Source organism: Bufo bufo, chromosome 6 (genome assembly GCF_905171765.1).
Source record: "Bufo bufo chromosome 6, aBufBuf1.1, whole genome shotgun sequence".
In the NCBI taxonomy this organism is placed as follows: Eukaryota; Metazoa; Chordata; class Amphibia; order Anura; family Bufonidae; genus Bufo; species Bufo bufo.
Genome location: NC_053394.1, coordinates 164878871 through 164900682, shown reverse-complemented (window position 1 = coordinate 164900682; position 21812 = coordinate 164878871). Strand labels below are relative to the sequence as shown.

Here is a 21812-nt window from a genome sequence, read left to right as displayed (position 1 = left end):
GTTTCTATAGTTTAATGAGCTCAGCAGACAGAAATAATACACTCTCAAAGCTCCGAGATGTTTCTTTGGATGGATAGACAAAAGCAGTTTTTAAAAGCTGGGAGAAAACGTTGGGGGATGATAGCGCCATACTTAAAATCAGAGAAGGCATGGATAAAGTCAGGAGTGCTATAGCTAGTGAACCTTGGAGAGAAATCCAATTTAAAATAATACATAAAGCAACTTATGCGTTTGATCTCTCATACACTAATGCACCAGCACACTATCTGAGGAGCTGCCCTAAGTGTTGCCTTCAGAAAGCTGATCTATTGCATGGACTTTGGGGGTGTAGTCTTTTGAGATGCAACTGGACTGACATATGTGACTTTATTAAAAACACTTGGGAGGTTGAAGTTCGGGATGCGCCATTACAGTGTGTGTTTCACTTTGTCCCCAAAGATCAAGAGGTGGAGTCCTCCAATGTAGTAGGCATTAAAGGGCCACATGTCATGCTACTGGCAGCTAAGAAATGTGTGCTGAGAAAGTGTCTGCAGCCACAATTACCCTCCCTAGAGGAGGTGTTAGGTACAATGAAGGTGCTTATGTACTGTATATGGACAGATTGGACACGGAAAGGAATAAAGAAAATGCCACGAAAAGATTTTTCCACAAATGGAAAGATTTTATTGAAAAGTCTCTTACACAGTATGAAATTCGAGAGGTGGTTAAGCCATTCACCGAAACTACCTGGTTCATGAAGGAAAGGATAGCTAATAGGCTAGGTAAACTAGGGGATTGATCTTTGGAGGGGTTTTACCCACAGTGCTAAACGTTACTGTTCACAGGCTACGTTGTGGGATAGGGGTTCAAGGGGAAGTTTATTTTAGTTTTTTGTTTCTCACATAGAAAATGGATTCACCTCTCTATTATACAGTTAAATGGATGTTGATGGCACAACCTTAACAGGCTGATTTGTGTTCTATCTGTAAAAGGTCTATACTGACTAACTGTATCTATTTCTGACAATACTGTGTAATGTTGATGATGTCGATATATCTCTATATCTCTATATATATATATATATATATATATATATACACAAAGCAAAAAAGAAGGCAGCACTCCAGGTAGTGAAAAAAGTGGACGGTTTATTCACCCAACCAGCAGCAACTTTCAGCTCTCTCTATGGAGCCTTCGTCCAGCTGAGTAACATGTGCACAGTAACATACATAAGTAGTGGCAGTGATTAACATAATTACAAATTGATTCATGATATCATAGAAAAAAATTAAGTAAATATACTAAAAGTGCAGTCACATAAATAGTGCAATTCATCTATATATCTGATGTGAATATAATTAGACATAAGTGAAATCATAAAAATACATGATATAATTCATTTAGTGTAAAATATAACCAAATTTTACATGATTGGTAATCATTACAAAAGTGAACACGTGTGTGAACATAATAAAATCAATTAAAAATGTTTTCATATATTTCTTTATGTCTACCGATGCAGTGGATCCGTGCGCTCTTTCATACCAGTGTGATTAATTCACAATGTGGATTCTTCACTATATGGTAGTCATGAGCGGCATGGAGCGGATGCGCCGATATATCTGGACGACAGGGTGGAGTTGGTATGACAGCCACACCCCCTTGCCGATACAAATGTCCTGTCGGGGACCGGCATTGAACCGCTGGCCCCCGATAATAGGATCGGCCTTTTTCTGCTGTACACTGCGGTGCATTTTCTGTCACTCAGTGACGTCAAACACTCTATGGGCGGCAGTGCTGTCTTGCGCATGCGCCCTAATGCGATGTTTCCACAGTGGCCATTTTTGTTATGGTCTACAATGATGCTCAGCTCCTGTACATGTCTCGCGATAACAGATAGTGCGGCGCATGCGCCGTTGCCTTTTCCGGACGCCAGCAGTTTCCACCATGTCGCTTCAGCCAGCATTGATCCATTCAAAGGTTTTTAATTGATTTTATTATGTTCACACACGTGTTCACTTTTGTAATGATTACCAATCATGTAAAATTTGGTTATATTTTACACTAAATCAATTATATCATGTATTTTTATGATTTCACTTATGTCTAATTATATTCACATCAGATATATAGATGAATTGCACTATTTATGTGACTGCACTTTTAGTATACCGTATTTACTTTATTTTTTTCTATGATATCATGAATCAATTTGTAATTATGTTAATCACTGCCACTACTTATGTATGTTATTGTGCACATGTTACTCAGCTGGACGAAGGCTCCATAGAGAGAGCTGAAACGTTGCTGCTGGTTGGGTGAATAAACCGTCCACTTTTTTCACTACCTGGAGTGCTGCCTTCTTTTTTGCTTTGTATCTACAATCTGGACCTTGGTCACAGGTCTGATAGAAGGATCTTTTGCACCCGCATACTATTTGAGTGCTGCTTCTTTTCTTTTATTTATATATATATATATATATATATATATATATATATATGAATCCGAATAAAATTATTTATTAAAAAAAAAAGAACCCCCTTCTATGTTGATGTAGAAACCTTCTTTCCTCTTGATGCTGAGGATGGCCCCTTGTCACAGCCAGGTATTGACCTTTGATATACATAGTTACTAGATCTCCCCTCAGCTGTCTTTTTTCTAAACTAAATAACCCTAATGTTTATAATCTTTCTGGGTAATGCAGTCCACCCAATCCATGTATTACATTTGTTGCCGACCTTTGAAAATGCTCAAGCACTACTATGTCTTTTTTGTGCACAAGTGCTAAAAATTGTACGCAATACGGTCTGACTAATGATTTGTAAAGTCGTAGATCTATGCTCTCATGATGTGTATTTATGTCCCTTTTGATAAACCCCAATATCTTATTAGGCATGGCTAAAAGGTTGTTTGTGAATAAACTCATATATTCACCCCCAAATGAGGTTGTTCTCTGCTGGAGATCTTTATTGTCTCATAGTCTGGACTCACCATAGGATCCTCTTGTACTCTGGTGGACCAGTCTCACCCTGTATGGGATACACTAGATTCTTATAACTTGGTCTTATTTGTATATGTTTGTATGGTGATATTTTTCGATATCATTATATAATATATTCATCTGTATTATATTTCTGCAGGACGTACAATCTCCAGCATGTTCTCTCTACTGTTGCTCTCTTTGCTGTTTCTTCAAGGATCTCTAGGTAACTAATTTTATTTTCTATTGTAATCAACCCAAACTCAGTACCAATCAATAGACCAGTTATGTGATGACGACCACTAACCCAGCATACATTTCTGTACAGGGTTTATATTTGGGAAACGTGAAGACTCAAGATCTTCTGAAATCCAGCTTCCATTCCTTAACTTTGGGAAGAGCTCTTCTTCAGAAGAGGACAGTGGACAGCAATTTGAATCATCAGATGACCTGAACCCAAAGTATTTCTGTCAAGGTCCTTGCAAAGATGGCTGGGTTTCCTATCGTGGTTACTGTCACTTGTATGTAGCTTGGGAACTTAGCTGGAACGATGCAGAGGTAAGAATAAATTGACCATAAAATGGATGGTTTACAAGTGAGAGTAAAGCTACCCTGCTGTATATACATGGTGTCACTGATATAAAATGTCCATACTGCCAACTGGGATCAAGACAGAGGTTCCTGAAAGTCAAGGCCATTCTTTTCAGTATTGAAGGTTATGGGAACATTTGAGGGCATTTTTATTTCTAAAATGCTTTTTTTAATTTTGACCTAAAAATCTATTTTTGTATAGCTTTTTATTACAAATGTTGTACCAGTTGTCTTTTGCAGCTGCAATCTTTCATAGTACATTGCAGCAGCAGAATCCTGTTTACAGTCATCCAAGAACTCACCATCACCTCCCTACCCTGAACAATCTTTTAAGCTTATTTATGAACGCCTTTTAAAGTTCAACTTTGATTTTTGGTCATAGATGATTGACTAGGAGAGGAAAGGGAGGGAGGACCTTAAATGAGTTCTCTGATGGATTTGTCACAGAACAGCACTCTACAGCTTGGTTTGTAGTGGGAAACATAAATTGAAGATGCCAAATGGCCCAAAAGCAAATTGCAGTGAACCTCTAAAAGTTTCTATATAGAATTACACCTATCAAAGCTTTCAGATTCAGCTTCATTACCCATGCTTGCCAAATTTGAAGAAAGAACATAAGACATGTCTCCAAACATACACTCTCTAATGGCGGGTTTACACAGGCCTGCCTAAAGGTGCAGCCGATCAACCAATGATCGAGCCAAATGCTTGTTCATCAGATGAAACTGACTTTTGTGCAGGCAAATAAATTATTGATTCTGGGTAGCAGATTGTGCTGGCTAAATAGCGATCTGCTGCCCAGAAACAATGCAGCTGTATAAGGACGAGTGATCACAATGGCGACTGCTTGTTCTCATAATGTGGAGATGATTTCTGCTTGTAAATGCAACGCTTCACGCCCACTAAGTGAGCAGCCAGTTGTCAGGAAGGAACGCTTGCTTCCTGATATCGGCTGATCCTCAGCCCTTGTAAACCCACCTTAAAGAGTTCCATTCACATTAGATCTTTCTGGACAAAAAGGCCAATTCTTTATGGGCAGCTGAAGTCCATGTTTTACTGTAGATATTCAGAATATGAGAGCAGGTCTAAATGTCTTAAGATGTATTGAACTATTTCCTTTATATTTCTAGGATTATATTAATCAACCTTTGTTGCTCTATCTTTATGAGAGTAAACGTGGATTATCTACTGCCTTCTAACTCAAACGGATGTATTTGCATTCTAGGTGGTATGAAAACCACCTTACAAAGACTTATCTGTACCTCATCTAGGACTGCTCTGTGTTAGGAGGGTGTTTATTGTTGATATAGCAGAACACTTGATGTATTTAGAGATAAAAAGGCCACATGCAGCATAATACAGTATTAATGCAAAAGGTGAAATCTGGGTGGAATCTGCAATGGTGCGGAAATTAAAAATCCACATGAACTACAATATCGTGTGAATGTACCCTAAAGGCTTTTAGATTCACTCTATAGTCACCATAAAATAAACAACGTAAATCCCAATGCAACAAATGGTTCCCTGTTCCCATTTGCTAAAGAAAACTTTCAGGGTACGTCCACATGGAAAATACAGTGAAGAAGTTCGCTTCCATAGATTTTGGCTTGGATGTGTGGCAAAAACGATGACAAAAACCACAGCAAAATTGTGTGTAACAGCATTTTTGCTATAGATTTCACCCTCACTATTTCAAAGGGTAAAATCAACAGTGGAGCTCTGCAGCATAAATGTTTCGGATTTCAAATCCGTAGAGCTGGTCAATATATGTTGCAGATATTTTACACAATATTGATCAGCTTTCTTAAAATCTGATCCAATTTGCTGGTTCTGCACAATGCTGCAGATTTGCCATACGAAAACCTGGAAAATCTGCAGTGTATCCACCACTTGTGAACATACCCTAAAATGCCAAGAACATATGGTTACTAGCATAGGAAACCCCCCTCATTTCTTTCCTTAGCACCCTAGTTCAGGCCTCTCACTACCCATAGATTCCGTATGCAAGCATCAGATGCAGGTGCCACCGCGTTCCTGATTAACAAGATGGCAGCAGTCACATGATTTACCCACATTACAGCTTCTCTGGCTGCATCTTATTCAAGGCCAGTGCCGAGAGCATTCAGCACATGCACAGATTTATGCACCAGGATCTCCCCTAAAGGTTGGTTTACACAGAGTTTTTTTTTATCAACTTTATTTATTTTTTAAATAAAGAACATACGGACAATGGTCTAGCCCGTAGGGCATTCAAGAAAGAAGGGTGCACAAGTCCATTGTCAAGCATTGCTAATCACACTGAAATAAAAACAATAACTGTGCAAATTACCAGTGTGATATTTCAATGCCGAGGTATGGAAGGGAAAAGAATGCGGGGGGGGGGGGGGGGGGGTTTAGCAGCAGGAGGTTTGGATACACATGCCTTTGCAGAAGAGCCGATGTAAATCTAGTAGTATTTATCAAGTAAGTCATCCAGGAATACTCAAAAAGTAAAATCAACAATCATGGCCTTGAGAAAGCCGAGAACCAGGGGGCCAATAATTTCAAGAACTTTGGATGGGATCTAGAAATCCAGCTAGACATTTCTTCAATTTGGCAAATCTGATGAACCTTATCCACCCAATTTTGGAAAGAGGGTGGCATTGTCTGCTTCCAAAACAATAGGATCAGAGATTTCCCCGCGGCTATGAGAAGTGCGGCCAAACTGGATTTATTACGAGGGAATGAGTCATCTGGTTTTGCCAGAAGGATCAACTCTGCTGATAGTGTTCTGGTAGTGCAGCACACCCTCTGAATGACCTCCTCAATCTGATCATAGTACAGTTCCACCATATATGGGAATGGGAGCCAGGCCGCTCCCCACATCTCCAACACAAATCTGAATCTGGAAAATGGTGGGCAAAAAGCCAATGTGGTGCGTGATACATCTAGTAAGGATTTTATAATGATTCTCTTGCAATCTAATTCAAGGGGAAAACCATGAAAATGAAAGGATCGCTTGAGAGTCAGATTCAGAAAGATAGATGCCCAGCTCCCCCTCCCATTCCTCCAAGAATCTCAGTTTAGCTGGTGAGCTGTAATGCCCAAAGTGAGTATGGAGATACGATATTTTCCTAGAGACAGGGATTTTTGCTCCAGCTATTTTCTCAAAAGTAGACATCTCAATAGATTTGTATAAACCATCAAAATGACGTCAGAGTAAAAAACCAAGGTCTTTGTCACCAAATTTTCAGTATCCTGAAATTGTTTAGGTCAAAGTCCTCCTGGAAAAGGGAATTGCAACCATTTAGGAAATGTGGAAGGAGAATATCCTGAAATGTGCTTTAGTATAGTAGAGAAAAGCCGTTTGGGACAGGACTTTTACCAGAAGCAAGGCTAAGTAAAACAGCTTAAACCTCATCTATAGTAACTGGTGAGGTGAGTAATGCAGCTTTATCAGTGCTAAGGGACAGAAGCTGTAGATCTTGGAGAAAATGACCAGTCAAATGTGTCATGTGTGCGGGAGAAGCCTGCGGGTGAGAGGGATCTAGGTTGGTAAATGCGGAATAAAATTATTTAAAGGCCTTAGCAATTGTGGGGGTCCTTATAAAGAGTGTCGTGTTGGTCCTTAATGGCAGGTATCTGTGTTTTTTTATGAGAGCAGACATTAGTTTACCTCCCTTGTTACCATATGCATATAACCAGTGTCTATAATGAAGGTGAATATGAGCTGATATAGACTCCAATATCTGTTTCAGTTCCTCTTGAGCCGAAGTAAGGAAAGACCTTTTATGAAGGCGCTCCGTAGTGGCTGTTTGAGCCAAGAGGAAGTCTATTGTTGTTTGTCCCATTTCACCCTCGAACCTAATAAAGGATTTACCAAAGGAAGTGTGTGCCGATTTAGAATGAGTGTGCCGATTTAGAATGTGTATTAATCTCAACAAAACGTTTGAAGGTGTGACTCAATATAGTTGCGATGGCTCTCCAACCTAAGTAAAGATTCACTGAGCCTCCAGTTCTAGTCCCACTGATGCACATGAGCATTGAACATGATCTGAGGCCGTGATGGATCCAATGTTATGGATCCATAACATAGCTACTGCCATAGCATCCTGTCCTGATCCTCTGTCATAAAGGAAACACAATGACACTGTGGTGTGCATAGTTCAGCCTGAATTGTTATCAAACCTGGAGGACCTTGGTCTTACTACATAGCTCCATGATTCCCTGGCAGGCAGTGATGGTAAGCGATCGCCAGATGCAGATGGCAGCCATGATGGTATCGAGATGGGTTGTATAACCAAAGCATCTGAGGCTTTTTTAAGGTGGTCTGGTGTATGAATGATGATCCGGCAGCCATTTTTCAATATGGCCAAACCAAATGGATACAGCCATGCATATTGAAGGTGCTGGGCCCTCAGATGCTCCAGAAGTGGCTTCAAGATCCTCCACTTTGCCAGGGGGGAGGCAGTGATATCCTGAAAAAAGGAAAGCTCTGCATCTTCTTAGAAGATTGCAGCCTGTTCTCTTGCTGCTTACAGAATCTGAGAAGTGTCCACAAAAGACAGAAAGCCGCAGACCACATCCCTCAGAGGTTGCTTGGGCTTTTGGGCTCTGGTGCAGTGCTGTATGAATAAGTTCAATTGCGATCCGGGCTGGTATATACCTTTATGCTACCTTCCGGAGTGATTCAGGGGCCCAGGTCTCAGGTAAGCCTTCGATTCTGCAGTTTTTATGTCTGCTCCAATTCTCTTGGTCTTCAATCAATAGGAAGGCCTTGTCTACCTCCTTAGTCTGGTGCTCGAGCTTATCTTCTAAAACTGAGGCATGTAGAATGATATCAGAGCTAGAAGATTTAAGGGAGTCTACCTCCCACAAATCTGCGCAATCTATGCCTTGATAACTGACAGTTCAGCCATTACTGGTTTCATGTCCTGGAGAAGTGTCTTGCAGAGGAACTCTTTGGAGATGGGGCCTGAGTCAGAGTTGCCTTGCTCACAATCCACAGAGTTGTCTTCAGAATCATCAGCAGGTTTTGTGAGGCATGTGTCTCCAGTCGCCATTTTAAATGTGCTCGCCGGTGATGCAATGCTTTTCTCATTGAGAAATCTGCATGTCAGTAAGGGTTTTGCCCGATTTAGGGATGCCTGGGGCCCTGAACACTTAGTACCTTTGTCTCTGCTGTACTTGACCATGTTGAGCTCAAATCAAGCTAAAGAAAGGTTTCTCTATGTGCAGCAGCTTCAGAGTTGCTGATTCATGAGGCTGATTTTCCTACAGGTTTCTGAGCCAGAGCCAGAAGTGGATCCAGTAGGCTAGACAAGTCTAAGTGCTTCCTTTATATTCCTTTGGAATCCACATCCAGCTTTGGCTGAAAAACCTACATGAAAATCCATCTCAAAACCTCCAAAAAACTCAGTGTGAACCTACCCTTTCTGTGCATATGCTGAATGCTTTCAATGTCGGTGCAGAAGATGAAGCAGCCAGAGAAAGAGTCTTGTGGTCGGCCATTCTGTGCATTGGGGACCGCAATTTGCGGTCCCCAATGCACGGGCAACATCAATGTGGATTCCGCAGACGGGTCCAGACCCAATCAACTTGAACGGGTCCGTAGTCCGCCCGCACTGCAAAAAAGGTAGTGCATGCACTACTTTTTTGCAATCGGATACACGGACAGAATCCCCACGGAAGCACTCCATAGTACTTCCGTGGGGTTCTGTGCCTCCGTTCCGCACCAACCTTCTAGATTGCGGACCCATTAAAATGAATGGGTCTGCATTTATGATGCCGGGTGCACACGGCCAGTGCCCGCATATTGCAGACCCGCTGTTTGCAGGCCACCATACGGACAGGGCCAGGCAACGTGTGCATGACGCCTTAATCAGCAACTAGAGGGCAAGGAGAACACGCATATCACTGGACTTGCTGGTAGTGCTGGCTGCACACATTAATGACTCAACACAGCTTGCGTCACTTTATGCTGCCCCTGACATATCCCCTTCAAGGAACTTTCTAAATAGTAAATCTACAAACCTGGGCATCACAAAATGTACAACAGCAGTGTAAAACCATTAAAAATACAACTCCTACAAAGAAATGGTACACAACAGCACAAAATTCTAATATGTGGACAGTCTTTTTTAAATATTAAAACAAATATATACAATTTTTAACATGTAGTACACATAGGTCTGAAAATATACTGTTTCCAAAAGGAAAATAAAGCTGCAGTAAAACTGCTTGTGTTTTTTATGATGTGGATTCAATTGCACCTCAACCACATTGTCTCTTTTTTTTGGCTTGTAAAAAAAAATGCCAGCATGTCTAATGGTGTTTTTCTTTACAAGCATTTCGAGTGGCTTTTTTCTTGTAACTCTTTAAATGGTCATAACTTTTCATACAACTTTGCATAAATGATTAGTACAAGAGACCATAGGAAACTTTGTAATTATTACTATAAATTTTTTATTACTATTAATATGTCTTATACGTGAGAAATGTCTAGTTCTCATGTTATTAGCTGTTTACCTCTCCCTCCCCCCTTTCTAATTGCTTTTCACTATAAAAAGTTCCAAAGGAGGATCATATTACACGTTAATGCAAGTCTATGAAGAGGGGAGAGAGAAGGCATGAGCAAGAACATACACATACAAGCAAACTGCTGGATCTTCATGGGCTGATATATAAACTTCCTAAGTGCTTTATTCACAACCATACAAGTCAGTACCTCTCAGTAATGTCCTCCATGATCCTGGGGCTGATTCTGAGTGCACAAGAGAAGGTTAGGAGGCAGATTCTCCTCTGCTTTCTGTGTGCAGTGGATGGCAGCTACTCTCTATCCACCATGTCTGAGAGAACTGAAAACTAGACATTCACTATGTACAGAGGAAAACTGCTAAAAAATGCAAGATACGAGTCATATTATGGCTAGAAATAGTGTTATTCCTCATGTACACACTGTACTATTGTTTAATCCAAAGTTTGTTCAAAGGTTAAAGGAAGAACTGTCACCTCTCCTGGTGACTACATGCATTCCTCATAAAATAAGAATTCTGAAGCATCTTTTCTAATAACTCTACTTTGTGTCCTTCCTCCAATATTCCTATAAGAAGTTTATGGATAATTTGGCAAAAAACACTTTATGTAACAACTCCTTATCCTCCAGGGCCATCTTATTACATTGGTGATCCCTCTTTTTCATCTTTTTGCTGCCATTTTTTTCCCCTACTTTTTACCTGATTGACCTGATTGGTTTAACTTTTTGATTACTTTGTGTGGGATATTTTTGCTTTTTCTTTTAGGATCGATAAATGTGGCCTCTAATTTTGACCCTTTTCTGGACATGCTGTTTATTATTTTACTTGGAAGTATATGATGTTTGTAGGTGTCTATGTTCAGGGGTGGTTTTGGAGATTTCGACATATCATGGTCCTTCTCTTTGAGCTTTACTGAGTGTGCTGTTTAAATGTTTTTATTTTTACTTGTGTTTGTCAATTCTTACTCTTGAATAGAGCAATTACTGGTTTATATATTGCTTGAATGCTCATTACTCTTTTTTCACACCTTGCTATTTTTGTCGTGTTACATTACTTGGGATGTGGTGGTTGGAGCACTTTTTGTGTAGCGGTACCTGACTAATTGAGTTAACCTCCATTGTAGTAACTTCATCACTATAATCAGTTATTGTCCTTGGCTTGCTTTGTTCCACTGACAACTTTCCTCCTTCCATACAATACAGAAACATTGCCAGTCTCTCTTTAGTCGTGCTCATCTTACAAGTATCATAAATCAGGAGCACAATCAATTCCTTATGGCTCTGGCCAGCTCAAAAGGATTTCGTGGTGACAAACTGTGGACTGGAGGCAACACGAAAAAGGTGAGTGACAACGTCCAGCAGAAGTTACAAAGCTTATGTTGTGCTGACAAAACTACTATGTCTATCATTTACTGGTTCCTTGGGAGATGTAGGCACAATCCTATTATTATCTCAAGATGATGTCCCAGTTTAAAGTGGTTGTCTGACATTACAAAAAAAGCACAAATTATTTTCCTGAAACAGCACCACTTTTATTTATGGACTGTGTCTGGTATTACAGTTCAGCGCAATTTACTTGGAAGTTATTGAGCTGCAAGATGCACAGCCCATACATAATGCATACAATACAATTTATCCTGTATATCAGAGAACCACTCCACTGGGTCACTGCATTAGGACTTTAAGGGCCTAGTCACATGGTGGAATTTTGGTGTGGACACCTCACTATTTCGCTGGTGGCCGCATAGTGTCTGCCTTCCATTGTTCTAAATTTTAGGCAGCAGTGCAGTTCGTGGGACCGCAGTGAAAAGACACGACTGTGCCAATACAGACTGATACATCGTGCAGACAGCCACCGTTTGGAGCCATGGTGGGTGTCTGCTCATGCAATGGAGCTAAGGCAAGAGCGGGTGTGCGGCACCCAAATTGAACAACCACTGCAGAAACCGCTGTGGTTTCTGCTGTGGTATAAGTGGTGGATTTGGACAGCTTATGGCCACAAGTGAGTCCGCTGTAGATTCTACAGTACATAGATGAAGATCCGAAGTGACCCTACTAGTATTCCATTGTAATAAATACAGACGCAAATTGCTGCAGATTTAACCCTCTTCATTTCAAAGGGTGAAATCCATGGAAGAAATCCACACCCACAATTGACATTATGCAAATTTAAAATCCACACCGCATGTTTAATTATGTGCAGATTTCTTGCACAAACTGTGGCATGTGACAAGATCTTATCCCGCTGCTACTGTAAACACTGAGGATTTTCCGTATGCAAATCCACTACGGAATATCCGCAGTGTTTACCCAATGTATAGCCACACCCTGAGAAAAAAAAAACACATTTTCCATTTTTTTTTTACTTTGACAAATAGTAGATAGCTCCATCTTCTTACTGGAGGGAGCTGTGGCACACATACAAGAGAAGTCAACCCATAGCAAAGACCCATAATAATGACAGGTTCTGCATCCTAGGGCAAAAGGACACGGGTTGGAATTTACTAATATTGATATTCCAGTCTTAAACTGATACCTTTGAGTACAATGAACCAAATGTATTCAGAGAAGCACACATCTTAATAAATACACACATCTATGTCTGTCTTGTCAGGCCTCGTACCTGGCCTACTGAACTGACCACTGATTCAGCCAGATACATTGGTCTAAAGGGCCCTTTACGAGGGCCGAGAATCCTAAAGATAATCAGTAAGGAGCGTTAATAGGAGTGATTATCTGGTGGTGTAAATGTACTGCCGATCACCTGATGAACGAGCTAAACGCTTGTATGTTGGGTAATTGGATCGTTTGTGCACACACAAAAAACGTCATTTGCCAGCAGCAGTGGGAATGGGACACCATGGAAACTTGCACACTAGCACTCCACATACTGTTCTCTACATGTAAATGTAGTGGTCTACTTTACTGATGAGAAGGCGATTTCTGCAAAGGGGCTCTGTACTGAGGGCACATAAAGGTGTGGCTATTAAGTAACATGTGTGGTGGTTGTACATTTTGATACCTTTCTCTATCAACATACTTCTCTTCTGCTTGAACACATTACTGTATCCTTAATTCCAGTGCTCAGCTGGGTTGTTGTCTCTAAGTGATGTAAAACATATTCCTCTGAGCACAGATATGATTTTGGGAAAGAAAAAATATTGCATAATGATAGATCTGGAGAGTATAGAGGGTGTTCTAGCACTGTAATCCCTTTTTCGGCCTAAAATTGCCTCACCAACAGTGGTGGTGGTATTGTCTGAATCTAGAACAGGAGAGCCATGGTTGGGCTGGAACTTATAGCATCATAGATCATTATGATGCATAGGTTGAGCTCAGCCATGCCATACTTGAACCACGAAATGCAGCTTTCACTAAGACATTTTCCAGACTGAATGCAGTTGTGTAAAACTAGCTTTAGAGAATTTGTGATTTTCCAAATCAACGACTGACATCGGTCTCAAGATCATACTGGAAGATCCAGTTTTATAATGTAATGACTTTTAAACAAATTAGGATCTGCTTCCATTTGCTTCATAATGTCTTTCTGGTCAGGAGTGAGAAATTTTGAAACAATCTTAGCACAAATTTTTGTTGCATTAAGATCATTGTGTAAAAAATTGCCTAACAATTTCTTAATCAATAATCATATTTTCTGCCATCATTCAGTTACTGATTCGGCAGTCACTTCGAACAATTCCTCAATTTTTTTAACATCTTCATCAGTGTTTTATGTGGAGTGCTGTCTTGGGCGTTTATCATCTTCAATATCCTCTTGTCCTTTATTAAATCATTTGTACCACTCAAGCACATACGTGAAACACACGTGTAACATACTGTATTTCAAACACAAGTATCTTTGGCTTCTTCCCAGAAGGAAGTTTACGTTATTTAACCACCTCCGGACCGCTGTACGCACAGACGCGTCCTGGAGGTGGTTGATTCATTCCTCCTGGACGCGCCGGCGCGTCCTCTCGCGAGACGCGAGATTTCCTGTGAACGCGCGCACACAGGCGCGCGCGCTCACAGGAACGGAAGGTAAGAGAGTTGATCTCCAGCCTGCCAGCGGCGATCGTTCGCTGGCAGGCTGGAGATGTGTTTTTTTTAACCCCTAACAGGTATATTAGACGCTGTTTTGATAACAGCGTCTAATATACCTGCTACCTGGTCCTCTGGTGGTCCCATTTGTTTGGATCGACCACCAGAGGACACAGGTAGCTCAGTAAAGTCCCACCAAGCACCACTACACTACACCCCCCCCCCCGTCACTTATTAACCCCTTATTAGCCCCTGATCACCCCTGATCACCCCATATAGACTCCCTGATCACCCCCCTGTCATTGATTACCCCCCTGTCATTGATCAACCCCCTGTAAAGCTCCATTCAGATGTCCGCATGATTTTTACGGATCCACTGATAGATGGATCGGATCCGCAAAACGCATCCGGACGTCTGAATGAAGCCTTACAGGGGCATGATCAATGACTGTGGTGATCACCCCATATAGACTCCCTTATCACCCCCCTGTAAAGCTCCATTCAGATGTCCGCATGATTTTTACGGATCCACTGATATATGGATCGGATCCGCAAAACGCATCCGGACGTCTGAATGAAGCCTTACAGGGGCATGATCAATGACTGTGGTTATCACCCCATATAGACTCCCTGATCACCCCCCTGTCATTGATCACCCCCCTGTCATTGATTACCCCCCTGTAAAGCTCCATTCAGACGTCCGCATGATTTTTACGGATCCACTGATAGATGGATCAGATCCGCAAAACGCATCCGGACGTCTGAATGAAGCCTTACAGGGGCATGATCAATGACTGTGGTTATCACCCCATATAGACTCCCTGATCACCCCCCTGTCATTGATTACCCCCCTGTAAAGCTCCATTCAGACGTCCGCATGATTTTTACGGATCCACTGATAGATGGATCGGATCCGCAAAACGCATCCGGACGTCTGAATGAAGCCTTACAGGGGCATGATCAATGACTGTGGTGATCACCCCATATAGACTCCCTGATCACCCCCCTGTCATTGATTACCCCCCTGTCATTGATCACCCCCCTGTAAAGCTCCATTCAGACGTCCGCATGATTTTTACGGATCCACTGATAGATGGATCGGATCCGCAAAACGCATCCGGACGTCTGAATGAAGCCTTACACGGGCGTGATCAATGACTGTGGTTATCACCCCATATAGACTCCCTGATCACCCCCCTGTCATTGATCACCCCCCTGTCATTGATCACCCCCCTGTAAGGCTCCATTCAGACATTTTTTTGGCCCAAGTTAGCGGAATTATTTTTTTTTTTTCTTACAAAGTCTCATATTCCACTAACTTGTGACAAAAAATTAAATCTCACATGAACTCACCATACCCCTCACGGAATCCAAATGCGTAAAATTTTTTAGACATTTATATTCCAGACTTCTTCTCACGCTTTAGGGCCCCTAGAATGCCAGGGCAGTATAAATACCCCACATGTGACCCCATTTCGGAAAGAAGACACCCCCAGGTATTCCGTGAGGGGCATATTGAGTCCATGAAAGATTGAAATTTTTGTCCCAAGTTAGCGGAACGGGAGACTTTGTGAGAAAAAAATAAAAAATATCAATTTCCGCTAACTTGTGCCAAAAAAAAAAAATTTCTATGAACTCGCCATGCCCCTCATTAAATACCTTGGGGTGTCTTCTTTCCAAAATGGGGTCACATGTGGGGTATTTATACTGCCCTGGCATTCTAGGGGCCCCAAAGCGTGAGAAGAAGTCTGGTATCCAAATGTCTAAAAATGCCCTCCTAAAAGGAATTTGGGCCCCTTTGCGCATCTAGGCTGCAAAAAAGTGTCACACATCTGGTATCGCCGTACTCAGGAGAAGTTGGGGAATGTGTTTTGGGGTGTCATTTTACATATACCCATGCTGGGTGAGATAAATATCTTGGTCAAATGCCAACTTTGTATAAAAAAATGGGAAAAGTTGTCTTTTGCCAAGATATTTCTCTCACCCAGCATGGGTATATGTAAAAAGACACCCCAAAACACATTCCCCAACTTCTCCCGAGTACGGAGATACCAGATGTGTGACACTTTTTTGCAGCCTAGGTGGGCAAAGGGGCCCATATTCCAAAGAGCACCTTTCGGATTTCACTGGTCATTTACCTACTTACCACACATTAGGGCCCCTGGAAAATGCCAGGGCAGTATAACTACCCCACAAGTGACCCCATTTTGGAAAGAAGACACCCCAAGGTATTCCGTGAGGGGCATGGCGAGTTCCTAGAATTTTTTATTTTTTGTCACAAGTTAGTGGAAAATGATGATTTTTTTTTTTTTTTTTTTTTCATACAAAGTCTCATATTCCACTAACTTGTGACAAAAAATAAAAACTTCCATGAACTCACTATGCCCATCAGCGAATACCTTGGGGTCTATTCTTTCCAAAATGGGGTCACTTGTGGGGTAGGTATAATGCCCTGGTATTTTAGGGGCCCAAATGTGTGGTAAGGAGTTTGAAATCAAATTCTGTAAAAAATGACGAGTGAAATCCGAAAGGTGCTCTTTGGAATATGGGCCCCTTTGCCCACCTAGGCTGCAAAAAAGTGTCACACATCTGGTATCTCCGTATTCAGGAGAAGTTGGGGAATGTGTTTTGGGGTGTCTTTTTACATATACCCATGCTGGGTGAGAGAAATATCTTGGCAAAAGACAACTTTTCCCATTTTTTTATACAAAGTTGGCATTTGACCAAGATATTTATCTCACCCAGCATGGGTATATGTAAAATGACACCCCAAAACACATTCCCCAACTTCTACTGAATACGGAGATACCAGATGTGTGACACTTTTTTGCAGCCTAGGTGGGCAAAGGGGCCCACATTCCAAAGAGCACCTTTCGGATTTCACTGGTCAGTTTTTACAGAATTTGATTTCAAACTCCTTACCACACATTTGGGCCCCTAGAATGCCAGGGCAGTATAACTACCCCACAAGTGACCCCATTTTGGAAAGAAGAGACCCCAAGGTATTTCGTGATGGGCATAGTGAGTTCATGGAAGTTTTTATTTTTTGTCACAAGTTAGTGGAATATGAGACTTTGTAAGAAAAAAAAAAAAAAAAAATCATCATTTTCCGCTAACTTGTGACAAAAAATAAAAAGTTCTATGAACTCACTATGCCCATCAGCGAATACCTTAGGGTGTGTACTTTCCGAAATGGGGTCATTTGTGGGGTGTTTGTACTGTCTGGGCATTGTAGAACCTCAGGAAACATGACAGGTGCTCAGAAAGTCAGAGCTGCTTCAAAAAGCGGAAATTCACATTTTTGTACCATAGTTTGTAAACGCTATAACTTTTACCCAAACCATTTTTTTTTTTACCCAAACATTTTTTTTTTATCAAAGACATGTAGAACAATAAATTTAGAGCAAAATTTATATATGGATGTCATTTTTTTTGCAAAATTTTACAACTGAAAGTGAAAAATGTCATTTTTTTGCAAAAAAATCGTTAAATTTCGATTAATAACAAAAAAAGTAAAAATGTCAGCAGCAATGAAATACCACCAAATGAAAGCTCTATTAGTGAGAAGAAAAGGAGGTAAAATTCATTTGGGTGGTAAGTTGCATGACCGAGCAATAAACGGTGAAAGTAGTGTAGGTCAGAAGTGTAAAAAGTGGCCTGGTCTTTCAGGGTGTTTAAGCACTGGGGGCTGAGGTGGTTAATAGCCACACCTCGATTAACAGGCTATAGGGCAGCACAATCGCGACATTATGAGTCAGAAGGGCCTGGCCTTTGGATCGAAAGCTGCATACATGGGATCTTTATTAGTAACTTAGCACCATAACTTAGTCAGTTGCTAAACATTATACATATATAAAGGCTTGTATGTTCCCCATCATTGCTTTCTTGTACATTAGAAAGAAAAATCTATGTCTGTTAGGAGCAGAAGCAAAATATAGTAAATCCGAGAGAGCTCTACATAAGAAAAATGTGGATCTAAGATGATGTAAGTGGGGTTGGGTTTATAGGATTAACAATGACTGTTTTTGCCCCGAGTTTCCCTTTAAAGTTCTTTAAAGCAGCATTAGATTATTACTATGTTTGTGTGCTCCTCAGGGATCAAATGTTTGGGCTGATGGATCACCATTTGATTTTCTGAAGTCCCCCCTACGCAATCTGATGAAATTTTTTGGTATCGACAAATGCCTGAGCCTGAGCTTTGGAGGTAAATATGTGACTGATAAGGTCATATTGAGAACAATGAGGATGGGACAGCATGGAAACTAACACTCCACATACTGTGGAGGGAATCTCCCGAACTTGGGTTCGGTTCCAAGTGGTACCTTGGGAAATGTTTTTTTACAGTACAAATTAAGGCTACTTTCACACCTGCGTTCAGAGCGGGTCCGTCTGATGTTTCATCAGACGGATCCGCTCCTATAATGCAGACGTTTGTATCCGTTCAGAACGGATCCGTCTGCATTATAACTTAGAAAAAATTCTAAGTGTGAAAGTAGTTCAGACAGATCCGTCCAGACTTTACATTGAAAGTCAATGGGGGACGGATCCGTTTGAAAATTGAGCCATATTGTGTCATCTTCAAACGGATCCGTCCCCATTGACTTACATTGTAAGTCTGGACGGATCCGCTTGCCTCCGCACGGCCAGGCGGACACCCGAACGCTGCAAGCAGCGTTCAGGGGTCCACTTGCTGAGCGGAACGGAGGCTGAACGCCGCCAGACTGATGCATTCTGAGCGGATCCGCCTCCACTCAGAATGCATTAGGGCTGGACGGATGCGTTCGGGGCCGCTTGTGAGCCCCTTCAAACGGAGCTCACAAGCGGACACCCGAACGGAGGTGTGAAAGTAGCCTAATTTATGAAGTTATTGCGCGAAGTCTCGCGAGACTTCGTGAAGCAATAACTTTGGCTCATTGGAGCCAATACATTAAAATACTGTACGGAGCTCCTACTCCGTACAGTATTAGAACAAAGTTTTATGCGAATCGACTTCGGATGTTTCATCCGAAGTCGATTCGCTCATCCCTAGTTGACAGCTTTTCCACTCTAAAATACAGGCTGCATAAAAAGGGGTGCGAATCGATGTTTCATCCGAAGTTGATTCGCTTATCCCTGTCAACCCTACCCATTGTAATAAGTTAAATTCATACTGTCATTTTGCAATCAGGCATCTATTACCAGATGCAACTACTACCCCTGCACCATTAGAGACACTTGTGGTTACAGTTAAAGCTGTTGAAGACATACCACAAGTAATAAGTAATGGATCCTTTGAAGTACATGAAAAAAGACAAATGAATCTACCCATACATAATTAATATGTTGGTCAAACCTGCACGATTGGATGACCATCTAATGTGCATAGTACCCTTTCTACGCACGTGGGGAGATAAGGACAAGACATGCTGGATTTCCACTGCCTGGTTCTTTTGTTCTCAGGGAGATAAGCCACCGCTTGAGATGTTTCCCTTCTACCACAGATGCATGCTGAACTGAGCATACATGTGTATGGGAGGAGTGGAAGATATAGTGGTTAGCGGAACAAGCATTCAGATGACAGTTACTATATATCATGTGTATGGCCAGGTTTACCATCAACATCAATGTGCACATGTATATATCCGTAACCTCTTTATATGTGGATTCTTACATATAACAAGGCTGAACAAGGACAGAGCCCCTAAAATTCACTTTAAAATCTCGAAAACTCAATTTATTATTACCTTTAACATTTTTCTACAGGTGGAAACTCCTGGGTTCAACTAAACTGTGTCCAGAAGCTCCATTTCATCTGCATATACAAGCCAAGTCAGCTGTGAGACTGAAGAACATCTGAGGAACATGACACTTACTGATGAATACAATACCAAAGCAATCAATCAGTTACTTGCTTTTAGAGATGGATGGCATTTTGGCACATCGTAATTGGTCCACATGGTTGATGAGGAAAAAAGCTGAACTTTTTTTTGCTAAAAATGTTTTAAAATTACTTCTTGCTTGACATACAAGCTAAACTCTACTCCTGATATTAAAGAAATTGATTGTATAGTATAATGCTGCTTGATTTTAAAATTGCCAGGACTACCCGTCCTCCACCAGCTACAAATTGTAAAATTATAACTTCCACACTTCTACATATGTACAAAATGTTGCTATGTAAGTGATGTCCTTATATTTTTTTATGATTAGAGCATCAGCCTCCAAAAACAGCAGCACGCAGAAAAGGTCTTCTGCTGCCTTAATGTCCCTCAGGCATGTCATGTGTGACTTTGAAACATTAATTGGCTCTTCTCACAACATTTAGCGCCATCTGCAGCCTTCCACATGTCCTCACCTCTCCCACATCACTATGACCACTATATATATATATATATATATATATATATTTTACATGTTTGATGTATTCATATCTAAATTTCCTTTCAGTGTGTACCACTTCCCCTACAGCCAACAATAGAACAATAGGCAGAGGCCCACTGAGCCTATAGATAAAAGAAGCCCTGGTGACCCATATTACACACTGCAAATAGAAAGGAGAAGATGTGTTCTGTACTGATGTTCTGTGTTTTACCTCCAACATACAGATGCCTGCTGCCAATTCGCCTCCATTTTTGTTGAATTCCAAACAGTACAAATATCATTTAAAGAGCAACAATTAAATTAAATGACCAGAATCTAAATATTAGTTCCGTCTTTTCGGTGCATTACTAATATATTATATATATATATACACAGTACAGAGCAAAAGTTTGGACACACCTTCTCATTCAAAGAGTTTTCTTTATTTTTATGACTATGAAAATTGTAGATTCACACTGAAGGCATCAAAACTATGAATTAACACATGTGGAATTATATACATACCAAACAAGTGTGAAACAACTGAAAATATGTAATATTCTAGGTTCTTCAAAGTAGCCACCTTTTGCTTTGATTACTGCTTTGCACACTCTTGGCATTCTCTTGATGAGCTTTAAGAGGTAGTCCCCTGAAATGGTTTTCACTTCACAGGTGTGCCCTGTCAGGTTTAATAAGTGGGATTTCTTGCCTTATAAATGGGGTTGGGACCATCAGTTGCGTTGAGGAGAAGTCAGGTGGATACACAGCTGATAGTCCTACTGAATAGACTGTTAGAATTTATATTATGGCAAGAAAAAAGCAGCTAAGTAAAGAAAAACGAGTGCCCATCATTACTTTAAGAAATGAAGGTCAGTCAGTCAGCCGAAAAATTGGGAAAATTTTGAAAGTAAGGGCTATTTGAAGGAGAGTGATGGGGTGCTGCGCCAGATGACCTGGCCTCCACAGTCACCGGACCTGAACCTAATCGAGATGGTTTGGGGTGAGCTGGACCGCAGAGTGAAGGCAAAAGGGCCAACAAGTGCTAAGCATCTCCGGGAACTCCTTCAAGACTGTTGGAAGACCATTTCAGGGGACTACCTCTTGAAGCTCATCAAGAGAATGCCAAGAGTGTGCAAAGCAGTAATCAAAGCAAAAGGTGGCTACTTTGAAGAACCTAGAATATTTCATATTTTCAGTTGTTTCACACTTGTTTGTTATGTATATAATTCCACATGTGTATATATATATATATATATATATATATATATATATATATATTGTAATAAAACATTGCCACCAGTTCTAGTTCAGCCATTCTGCACTTCAGATATGAATGTGGTTTGTGGAATCTACAGAAGAGCTCGGAGACCA

General features: G+C 41.0%; 1 protein-coding gene across 1 annotated transcript; it reads left to right on the top strand.

Annotated features, from left to right (window-relative positions):
- The first annotated feature begins 3118 nt into the window (after positions 1 to 3118).
- On the top strand, positions 3119 to 20149 carry LOC121003479 (snaclec coagulation factor IX/factor X-binding protein subunit A-like). Its single transcript, XM_040435359.1, has 5 exons — positions 3119 to 3185; positions 3288 to 3517; positions 11268 to 11405; positions 18198 to 18306; positions 19845 to 20149. The coding sequence occupies exons 1-5, from the start codon at positions 3137 to 3139 to the stop codon at positions 19919 to 19921; spliced, it is 603 nt and encodes a 200-aa protein (XP_040291293.1). The 5' UTR covers positions 3119 to 3136; the 3' UTR covers positions 19922 to 20149.
- The last annotated feature ends 1663 nt before the right edge of the window (positions 20150 to 21812 follow it).